This window comes from Carassius auratus, chromosome 23 (genome assembly GCF_003368295.1).
Source record: "Carassius auratus strain Wakin chromosome 23, ASM336829v1, whole genome shotgun sequence".
Classification (NCBI taxonomy): Eukaryota; Metazoa; Chordata; class Actinopteri; order Cypriniformes; family Cyprinidae; genus Carassius; species Carassius auratus.
In genome coordinates, this window is record NC_039265.1 from 8,806,797 (window position 1) to 8,819,172 (window position 12,376).

General features: G+C 33.3%; 1 protein-coding gene across 1 annotated transcript; it reads left to right on the forward strand.

Annotated features, from left to right (window-relative positions):
* The first annotated feature begins 30 nt into the window (after positions 1 to 30).
* cltrn (collectrin, amino acid transport regulator) lies at positions 31 to 9,703 on the forward strand. The gene is made up of 6 exons (XM_026199617.1): positions 31 to 157; positions 1,350 to 1,408; positions 1,521 to 1,606; positions 5,230 to 5,346; positions 6,162 to 6,356; positions 7,385 to 9,703. The coding sequence occupies exons 1-6, from the start codon at positions 94 to 96 to the stop codon at positions 7,524 to 7,526; spliced, it is 663 nt and encodes a 220-aa protein (XP_026055402.1). The 5' UTR covers positions 31 to 93; the 3' UTR covers positions 7,527 to 9,703.
* The last annotated feature ends 2,673 nt before the right edge of the window (positions 9,704 to 12,376 follow it).

Consider the following 12,376-nt stretch of genomic DNA (forward strand, 5'->3'; position numbering starts at 1 on the left):
GCCCTTTGTATCTTATGCTCTGACCGGTTTATAATCTCTGACCGCTGAATTCAGCAGCATATGAGATAAAGTTGCTCATCCAGATAGAGAGAGATGCTAGCTGGAGTTCTTCTTCTGATATTTCTGCCTCCCCTGGTGGCAAAGGATCTCTGTAAAGGTAAAACATCTCAGATTTGCCGGGATCTTGTGTGGATCAGTGTCTGTTTGAGTGAAATAGTTTTCCTCTGATCTTTGCACCTGCTGAGGGTTGGTCATTTGTTTCTGAGTTCAGAGTAGCTGCAGTCATTTTTAATCTCACAGAGGAAAGAAAACACGGCCTTTGAGCCATCTGAGAGGCTGAATAATAGTGTTAAAGATGAATGAATGTACTAGAAAATGTGTTCAATCAGATGGAATTGAGCATTTGTAGATATTTTCTTTTTCTTTTTCAATTCAATTAATAAAATGGATGGATTAAAAAAATGGTCATGATCATGATAATTATGAGAAGAAAAAAAACCAATTCTCATTAAAAAAAAATAATCTGTTTATCTTTATTTTATTTGTTTTTTTAATAATAATTGTATTGTATTGTTGTTTTCCATTTTCTGTTTTTCACTTTATTTTTAGTTTTCTATAATTTGTTCTAGTATTTTATTTGTGTTTTTGCATTTTTCTTGGTTTTAGTTTTTAAAATGTCTATAAAATTGTTATTAATTTTTACTCATTAGTTTTAGTTATTTTAAAACTTTTAGTACTTATTTTTAGTAAGTTTTTGTATTTTTTTTTTTTTTTTGGTTTATTTAGTTTTTTTTTGTGTAAGTTTTAGTATATATATATATATATAGTTTTAGGCTTCATTGTCTTACATTGTATTCATTGTCTTTTTTTATATATATATATATATATACATATGATATTTTTGAGAGATTTGCCTGCCAAGGAAAAGGGGACTGAATTCACGATAGTCAGGATACATTTAAAGAAAATGAGAAAGTGAAATGTTCAGAGGGAGTGTGAAATGACAGTATACTGAAACTTCAAGAGAGTTTAAATTAGGACAAAATCATCGCCGAAGCGTCTAAACATCTAAACTGGATTCTGCCACTTTGTTGTCCGACCAAAAAGAAAACATACTCACTTTCTTGTTTGGCATCGTATCTTATCTCATTCAGTTTGGTATCTTGAGAAATCACTGAGAAATAAAGTGACACATCATTTCCCTAATGAGAATCTTTTACAAGGACGGTACATAAAAACAAACTCAGCAAAATCCTATCAGCCCAGAAAGAACGAGAAGTAACGGATCTACATAACAACAGCAAGCAATGATTTCTGTTAATAAATGAACTCTCTTTCTCTCTCCGTAGACAGTCAAGATGGATTTAAAGTCAGACTAAGCATTAAAACGGCCCTCGGAGAAGAAGCCGTAGGTTTTGGTTTACTTCTCTTTGCATTTGATTTGATGTCCTCCTCATAATTTTATTCAGGCATATTGTGCAACTTGTTAAATAATGAAACTTTTTTTCTGTTTATCTCAGTATGACTGGAATGAGAGCGAGATGTTTCTTTTCAGATCTACTCTGGCGTATGCGATGAGGAAAGAAACTAAGAACGACACGTATGAGTGAGTAACGCTTTCCACCCACGAGCAGGTGACACACTTTACAAAAGATCAGCAGCAGCAAATCTGCTCTGTCCAAGGTTGTTTTTGTGATGACCACTTTGATTGTGATTCAAAACGTAAGCGGAATGATTTGACCACAGCTGTTGAGAAGAGCTGATGGCTTTTAAAGTCAAATCTGTCTGTTCTTCATGCGTGGGTCAGGTTTTGTTGAGGTTAAACGTGTCAATGGTTGCAACAGAGTGAAACACTGGGGTTCTGAAATGCAACATCCAACAGCCAATCATAAGCTTCTTCAGTGCTTGCTTCATTAAATATTCATGTGCTTCTACAGCCGTAGATACTTTCAAGTGCTGGGTTTATTTTCTCAGTTTTTGTACCTGAGGGAAACAGGTGGTATGTTTTAAAAAACTTCAGAAAATAAAGTGAATTATCTGGCAACAGTTCTAGATGGAAGAGCAGTTATTTAAAACATTAACCTAAACTACCCAAGGTTTACAACTGTAAAATGTGAAATATTATAACATGACTAATACGTGAAACATGAAACCATAGAAGCCAAAATTATATAAGGCTCCATTATATTGCATTACTTTGCATTGTTTTGCTTTGTCTTCTATTATACTGTATTACGTTAAAATACATGACAAAGAGGTTAACAATTTCAGATAAACCAAGATTCTATTATTTTATATTGCTTAGCTTTGCTCCGCTTTGTGTTCTCTGCATTTCTCTGCTTTATTTATTGCAGCATTGCTTTTTGTTACATTCTCTTGCCTTACATTAACTTACCCAACTCACAGAAATATTTGAATATAGAAACATTTGGCTTATGTTAAGTTATGCAAACATTATTTCTGGATGTTCTCTGAACGTTCAATACGTCCAGTTTTTTTTTTTTTTAATGGTTATGAGAATGTCATTGGAGCATTTTGCGTTGCTTTTTATTATTTTATGTTGTAGCATTGCTTTGCATTATGTTATGTTTCATGACAGAAAGGTTAAACATTTAAAAGAGACCAACAAAATTATATTGTTTTGCTTCACATTGCTCTGCTTTGCTTTGAGATGTTAATTTCAGATAACCCAAGATCATATTATGTGACACTGCATTGCACTGTATTGCGTTTGTTGCGTTCTGTTTCTTTGCTTTGTGCTGCATTGTATTGTGTTGTTGCAGCATTGCTTTGTGCTATATTTGCATTATGTTATATTAAGTGACAGATGGGTTAACAATTTAAGATACACTGAGATTGTTACATTATTTTGCTCTGCCTTGCATTGCGTTGTCATGTGTTGCAATGGTTTGCGTTACATTATATTACACTGTTTTACATTAACAATAACAGACGGGTTTCCAATTTTCTTCGTTAATTCTTAATATCCAGCAGTTTTTGAAACCGTCTGCCGTAATATTCTCCTCATCGCTTATCAGCCTTTGGCATCACTGGTAGAGTTTTCCTCTGGCTAACATCATTTCTTAGTGCAAGGCAGTAATTTGTATCTATTGAGGAACATAGATCATGTACTGTTCCAGTCTAACGCGGTGTGTCCCCCAAGGCTCCAATCACAGCCCTCTCCTCTTTCCAATTTATATGCCTCCCCTTCGGCAAATAATCTGACAGGCACAGTCTCGGATTCCATTGCTACGCTGCTGACGCGCAAATCTATATCAGCTCCAAAGCCAGAGCAGTGTTTCAACTGCCTTTCTTATGTTCTTGAACTTCATGTAGTGTTTTTTTTCTGTTTCCTTTATTTTTCTCACTCAGAGTTAGTAATTTGAACAGACTCATAACCGTACCAAACCTTCAGTGTATATCTCATCTCCATTTGCCATAAAGATAATGCCTCAATAAGGTGTGCTATAGTACTTTTTGTTCTAAAACTTATGTCTTTCATCTTGCGAACATAAAATAGGTTAATAAAAAAAGAAAAAATCCCATAGCAACACACGATTGATTAAAACTTATTTTCATAAAGCTTCACAAAGCTATAATTTAGTTACTTTAATAAAATAAAGCGTCACATTCACAGCATGAATATTTAACCAAGTTATTCATATCACATATTATTCATTTGACAGATCATTTAAATGAAAATCATTAAGAATCTCCTTCCATGAGATAAATTACGTGTTTAAAATGAAATAGATAAAACACCACATATCAGGTAACCACTGCATTAGTTTTTTTTTATTTTTTATAAATGAGATATGATGTTCAATGAATAGATATAATTTAGTTTAATGATGGATTATTATCCAAGCCCTATGCTCTAGCAGTCATATTACACATTCAGTAATAACAGTAATAATCTAAAGGTGAAAAGAGAAATGCATGATGTTATCTTAGGCCTGACCTGTTTTAGTGGATTAAATATGTATTTTTTAATCAATGTTTATCCCCTCAATTATATTCGTGTAATTGAGCCGCTCTCGGATGTAGGGAAAGCATGACTGATTAATTTAACGAGTGTAATTACGGGCCGATATAGACGCTAATGGGTCAAGGGAAATCAATTGCGGTTAACCTTTCCCAGCCAGATATCGGCCCCTAACGATTGAGAAATCTCACAGCTGAAGTGTTGCAGAGAGGCTTCAGGCTTGTTTGTGAGAGATCCGCAGTATTGATTGATGCCGGTGTGCTAGATAGTGAGCATGCACTCCTTTTGAAGCACCATGATACATTGATGAGATGCTGATTGTGTTTGATCCTTATTGGCGGCTCCCAGTGTATTTTGATAAAAATGATGTCCACTGACATTATGTGAATATGCAAATTCATAAATTATATACAATATATATATATATATATTTAAATGTATATATATTTAAATGTATATATATTTAAACAATAATAATTATTATTATATAATTATTATTATAATAATAATAATTATTATTATTTCACCAAGGCCTCATTTATGTGATCAAAAGTAGATTTAATAACAGTAATATTGTTAAACAATTAATGAATATTAAAATATCTATATAATAAATGATGAAAACGGTTGTGCTGCCTCCTAATTTTCTCTAAAAGTGAGACATTAAAAAAAAGTGTCTTTACTGTCATTCTTGATCAATTAAATGAATTTAATGCAGAATAAAAGTATTAATAAAATATAAAAAAGGAAAAACAAATCTAACCCCGAATGTCTGAATAGTAGTGTAGTGCGTAATTATTTATTTATTTAGGATTATTTAGCATTGGTGATATTAACAGGAAGAACCATCTCATTCTAGTTGGTTTTTGATAACTTAAAGTTAATTTTGTCAACTTTTTAGAGTACTCTATGGCATAAATTAGAAAAAACAATTAGTAATTTGCAAATGAGTTAAAAATCATAAACTTAAATTAAAAATATGTTCTCTGGAGGGGAAAAAAAAGCATTATAACACACAACTTTGCTTCTCATAATCGAAAACAAGACAAAAGTATTGATTGAAGCAGTGATTTTTTAATTTTTTTTTATTTATTTTTTATGCTGTGTAGGTGTATGTGTGTTTGTGTGAGGCTGTTTCATTAGTTTCAGTGCTTTTTCTATGATGCCCTCGAAAACGAGAAGAAAAAAGCAGCACATCATCTGCCTCCAAAATAATACACATTTTTCTAATCAATCTTTTTCAGCATTACCAACATACTGGTGTGCAATGATACACCAAGAGTGTCGTTCATGTTCGTGGTGACATCCCCAGGTCAACCAGACCAACTGATCCCCAAAGAACAAGTAGAAAAAGCAGTGAGGTGAGGTTTATAGGTTTAGACTTTATGTTCTGATGACTTACTCGATGGTACACAGCACATGGGCAACAATGTGACATTACTGCAAAAACGTACAGCCCTGTTTCAAATCCTCAAAGTAAGCTGGCCTGCTGGCATGCAGTTACTTCAAAGTTTGAAAAGTATAATTAAAAAACAAAAACTGAATTTGCAGATAATGAAATATTAATGAAATAAAAGGACACTTATGTGTATTTAAAGAGAGTCTGCTCATGGCAATTTTTAGCAAACTTTTAAAAAGTGCATTTTCTCATGTCAAATGAAACGTTTTATACTTTAAAATGCATTTTAATTAATTATGCTAAAATATATTTTTGATGTGTTGGTTAACATAGTACTAAAGCACATGTTTTGTTTAAACTATAATAGGCTACATTTAATTGCACAAACATTTAATAGTACTTAAATGTTGTCGTCTGCAGAGGAGTGCGATTTTAACACACCATGATTCAAGATTGAAATAAGCACAAAATAGTATTGATTTCATAATTTTCAGTAATTCATCATATCAAATGTATTAACAATTTCTTTGTTTGCCAGTTTGAATTAGCCTAACATTTTCTGTGTGTTTTTACAAATCATCTAGGATGCACGTAGATTTGAAGCAAAAACAAGATATCTGGTTAGGCAGCATAATTTTGACACCTATTTAGAAAATCCTTTGTATAAAGAGCACAACCTTAAGGTTTGATGGTTAAGCCTAAAAATTGGACATTGTCTATCATGAAAAGACTTTTCTTTAGCATGCCAGACCCTTAACACATTTTTCATTATTCCAGGGAGAATAAGCATCGCATAAACAATGCATTCCTGTTATCGGACATGACCCTGGAGTTTTTGGGAATACCGCCGACGCTGTCAGCCCCGATCATATACGACACTGAACCCTGGCTCATCGTGTTTGGGGTGGTCATTGGTGCTGTGGCTGTGGGGATCGTGGCTTTACTGATGTCCACAGTAAGCAAAAAACGACGGTCAGTAATGCTCTTGACAAACCATTTATTACCAGTATTAATTGTAATCAATGATGCACCTAACATCACTGCAAAAAATTATTTGTCTGGATTTCCAATATTAAAACATTTTAAAATCAAGATGCAAGATACTTGAGAAGACAAATGACAAGATATTAAGTCTATCAAAATTGTGACTTACATACATTACAATACAATGCAGAAGAAAATCAGTTTAAAATGGTTAAAAATGACCACAAGAGAGACTGAGGTTTAACCAAACATTTAACATACACATCTCAAATACATCTCCTGTGCCTTTTTCTTTTTTTTCTTTTTTTTACATTATAACAGAACTAAACTAAATACTAAATGCTGCTTAATATATTTGTCAAAAGCAGATTCTTTACATGATTCCTGGATGACTAGAAAGCATTTTGTGACATTACACAGTAAATATCTTTACACAATACATTTTTTTCTTGAAAAAAAATAAAAAAATAAAAATAATTAATGCCCCAAACCAAACTTCTGAATGGTACTGTATATATTTAGAGATTGTATTTTATGAAAATATATGTTTTGATGTAGTGCTGTCACCTCAATTCTAATTGTTTATTTATTCATTCATTCAAACACACACACACGTTTGATTTTGTGAAAAGCAGGTTCATCCCATAGGCGTTATAGTTTTTATACTGTACAAACTGTATATTCTATCGGTCCTTACCAACCCTACACCTAACCCTAACCCTCACAGGAAACTTTCTGCATTTTTACTTTCTCAAAAAAACTCATTCTGTATGATTTATAAGCATTTTGAAAAATGGGGACATGGGTTATGTCCTCATAAGACACCCTCTCCTTGTAATACCTGTGTCATACCCATGTCATTATACAGAGTTGTGTCCTGATATGTCACAAAAACACACACACACATACACACACACACACACACACACACCGTAGGACTTTTCATGCACTCAGACATAGATTACTGTTAGGTCCTTCCCAGATCTGACCTGTTTATGATGTTTTATTCACCACAGAGCCAAAGAAAAAGCTGCTGGTCTTTCAGAAGAGGATGAAGGGATAGTCAAAGAGAACGGAACCGCACTTTCGAGTTTTGGTGGGAAAGAAGGCGCCTATAATCAAGCGTTCTCAAATGACGACCGCTTCACCAAGCTGTAGACGCTGATGACAGCCAAAGTGAAATAGTAAAGCCATTCAGATTCACTGAATAACCTATAAAATGCTTCACATATAACAAAGAATTTATAGCCTCCTGTAGACAGTCCTGGAATGCACAGAAACAAGATTGAGTATTTATTACTTTGTTGAGTTTTTCTGTTAGTTTCAAAGCTAACACAGTGTCCTAATCAATTTTTTTTTTTTTTTTTTTGAGAATTATTTTTTTAAATAATGTTTATTTCTGTAGCTGGAACAACATACAAATTATGACAATGATAATCTCAGGAACTGATTAAGTGCTTCATTATTATTATTAATGTTAAAACTGTCTAATATGACCTGGAATATATAGCCATACTGAAAATGACCATGGAAAATTTACCTCAGATCTTGAAGATATATAAAAGATAAATATTAATTATATAATATAAACTCAGTGTGAAAAATACAATAAAATATGGTTTTAGTCACTCAACTTTTCTCTGAATTTAGTTTTTATCTCACAATTAGGAGTTTTTTCTTGCAATACTGAGAAAAAAAAATTATACAATGTATTCATTCTAAATTGCGAGAAAAAGTCATATTGTGAGATGTAGAATTATTTGATTTAAACTCAGAATTGCAAGAGATAAAATCAAATCTTAGAGAAAAGGTCAGAATTGTGAGGTTCAGACTCATAAATAGGAATTATAACTCGCAGTTGTGGGAAAAAGTCTGAATCGCGAGATATAAACGTGAAATCTGGGGGAAAAGTCTGAGTTGTGAGAAATAAATGCGCAATTGTAAAAAAAAAAAACTTTGAATATTAACATAAATTGCAATTATCTTTTTAATATTTTAATTTGTGACGGATCTATTTGATTATGTACATAACCATTATGTTCTCAGAGAGAGACCCGCCCATATCCTCTTCTGATTGGCTGGAGTTTTTTGACGCATTTCATTGCATGTCTGTGGAAAAACACTTATTATTGTTGGAATCTTATCGCAATGCATCAGGTTAGGACACGGTGTAACATCAATATACTACTGTGCTACAAAAAACTGTCAAAAAATGGTTAAAAGCAGTTATTGTAGTTAATTTTTTAGCTTTATAACAAAGCCCTTCAACATGTCCTGCCCCCATCTTCGTGTTTAAACAGGGAAATATGTCAACTCAGGAAAGAAAACCATGCTTGTCAAACATTTCACGAGGTTTTTAATTCAGCTGACAACAGTAATCCGGAGCATATGCTGACGTCTGAATTATGTTCTAAGGTGCCTGTTTATTCAGCAACAATGCATAATGAATTATTAGAGGGAATCAATAATTTATGAAACGATGAGGCACTTCTACACAGTAACAGATTAGGCAATTTTCTAGTGTCAAAAACAAACTTCTTTTTTTTTCATTATGAGATCTGGATGTTTGTGAATCTATCACACTTCAACTGCCTTAATTGATTGGATCCTCCACTGAGTGGGAAAGAAGATTGAATAATATTAAGAGAAGATCTCCCTGAAGAATATGAGATGTTGAACTTCTGAGAACGTTCCTATCATGAGATTTACGGCACAATCTTTCACTAATTAGATCCTCCGTCTTCACAACCACACACAAAAATAACAGACCAATATCACAAGAAAGCACATAATGTATCCATGCCCTGTAGGAATACAGAGACCAATACAACAGATCATCACTCCACACCTGCTGCAGTTCTTCAGGTGCTAGTTAATGATCTCTGCTGCTATAAGTTCAAGGTTCAAACCCCAGTTTTTGTAATACCTAAACTTTTATGTATTCAAACTTGTTATTTTAGTGCACGCATATTCATTTGGACACTCACTGATACGTACATTATTATTGTACTGACAACAAAACATAAATACCTTGCATATATTACTTAAAAAAATGATTAAATGATGAAAAGGATTACACAATGTTGAATATTTGAATTTCAAAAATGTATTTATATGATAGTACAATACGTTGATTTAATGTCTCATTTGTAATCAAACTGCTCTCTGTTCTATTTTTTCCTTTTTTTTAAGGTAAGACTGGTCACAAAATAGTTTGCTTTAGTCATAAAATCAGTGTGTTTCACTTATATTTAATACTTGTGGAGCTTTGATAAGGATCAATTTCCAATGTACACATAAATTATCATAAAAATAACAAATTCTATAAAAAACTGAATATCTCATTTTGTGTTAAAACTACTTTATTTTATGTTCTGTTTTTTAAGGTTGGACTGGTTACAATAGCTTGCTTTAACCAAAAAATATATATTATTACATTATACATATATATATATATATATATAGTAAATTAGGTTAAATACCCAAACCCCACCCCCCTTTTTTCTTAGGTCAGAATGGGCACAATAGTTTGCTTTTGTCATGAAATAATGTGTTTAAATTATATTTTATTCTGGAGCTTTAATGATGATTAACTTCCACCATATAAAGAGTGCAAATGACTTTAATTTAATTACAAGTCCCATCTGGATTTCATTTACGAATAAATTTACCATGAAAAAGATCTTTCTCTGACTAAGACTCCCCATCATGTATGGATAAATGAGAATCTCACTATGTCTCCGTACTGAACTCTGTCACCTGCGGCGATGCTCTTGCAGGTTGAAGTTTTCAGCAATCCCCACCAGTCTGATGGTTTTTATGCATTTACCAGATGCTTTCATCCAAAGTTATTTACAATGCATGCAAAGTATGCATTTTTATCAGCTTTTGCATTCCCTGAAAATTAAGCCTTGAAATTGCCAGTACCTTATTTAAGTGTTAAACATTTGTAAATCTCTACTTTGTTCATATCAAAACATTTACATTTTAGAATATGTCAGTGCTTTGATGTTGCACTTTCCCAAAGTTTAGAAAAATGCATTTAATGTGCAGCTCCTTCAAAATCTAGCAAATGCAAAGGAGATAAAACAGACTGCGCACAGACAAAATATTAAACCCCCATAAGAGTAAATGACTGGCACACACAACATCTGTTGCTTCTAAAGATTCATTGCTGGAACTTTAAGCAATAGTTCACCAAAAAAATGAAAGTGATTTGTTGACAATGCACTCGCCCTCAAACCATCCAAGATGTAGATGAGTTTGCATCTTCATCTGTACAGATTTGGAGAAATTTAGCATTACATGACTTGGTCAACAATGCATCCTCTGCAGTGAATGGGTGCCATCAAAATGAGAGTCCAAACAGCTGATAAAAACATCACAATAATCCACAAGCATCCCTCACTACTCCAATCCATGAATAAACATCTTCTGAAGTGGAGAGCTGCATGTTTGTAAAAATCAACTACAGTACATCAAGACACTTTTATCATTAAAACCATTTCTTCTGGCTGAAGTCCGGTGTCCATAATATTGTTTCCCACAGTGAAAAAGACATTTGAATCAATAGGAAAAATATGCACAGATCAAGCACCGTTTTAAACAAATATTTTGATGGATTTTAATATGAAAGGACAGCAGGGGATGGACTTTTTTTTACTGTGGATTATTGTGATGTTTTTATCAGCTGTTTGCACTCTCATTCTGACGGCACCCATTCACTGCAGAGGATCCATTGTTGAACAAGTGATCCAGTGCTAAATTCATCTACTGTACATCCTGGATTACAGATTTTCCTTTCCGTCCAGGTTTTTATTTTACATGACTCACCTTCCTTGTATTTCCATCACAATGCTTTCTGTTGTTGTTTTTTTCAATACATAGCTGAAATGACTTGTCAAGGCTTATGCCGGTTTTTGCTCTCTCTGATAAAGCTGTACACACTGAAAATCATTCGAACAGAATTAACTGGCATCCTAATGAATAACAGCCTTTCATTGTTTTTCTTTCACAGCCATACAGAATGCATTCTTCACATTGTACGTCTGCCAGAAGGATTGTAGCATTTATTATTATTTATTATTATTACAGGATTGTAATAATAGCATTTAAAGCACATTTAATTGACTGTGTCTAATCTAACGCCTAATCTTCTCTGTGAAGCGTATCTCTGCCCAAAGCAGCATGCGTTTGACATTTCCACCTCGGTTTTTACTAGAAGAACAATAACCTGTAAAACTGCCATTTACCTTTGTTTTAACAAACATATTTTTTGACTAAACTCACTTAGTGTGATTTCAGCATTAATCAGCCAAGAACACAAGCCAAAAACAAATTTGCATGATGATTGTGCTTATATTAAAGCATTAAAAAAAGTTTTCCTAAATGTCACAACCTGTTTTTTTAAGTTTTGATTGAGTTGAGAATTGACGGCATGCACACGTTAGTTCCACAGGGATGAGCGTTAAACCTGGTTAAGCATTAACCTGCTGTTAAATCATTTTGCCACGAAACAACAACTGCCACACGGTAAGATCTCAAAGGTACCAGAGGTTACCCTGAGATTTTAATGATGCAGCATCAAAGAAAAGTTAGGAAAATCGATGTCAAGTCATTTGAATATCTCCATGGCAACAGACAGCTCTAGAATTAATCAAAGTGAAAAAGAAGATATTTGAAAATATGGCTATAATCAGTGTACGCCAGTCAAAGCACGTGTACACGATTGTTTTACCTCGAGAACAGCAGGGGACAAAGTTCTGCAGTCATTATAACGCAAATGAGTTTGGGAAGCTCTTTTACTATTATGAGCCATCACATAAACATAAAATGAGCAGATATGTCATGTTCATAAACCATGACATTTAACACTGCCCGGTTAAATGGATTGAGCTGAAATAGATGTAATGACACACATCCGGCATTATGTGACCATCAAAAGGGTTTACCTGGTATTTTATCTGGCCTTTGAGCTCAGAGAACCAAAGATGGTTTTAAACGGCTAT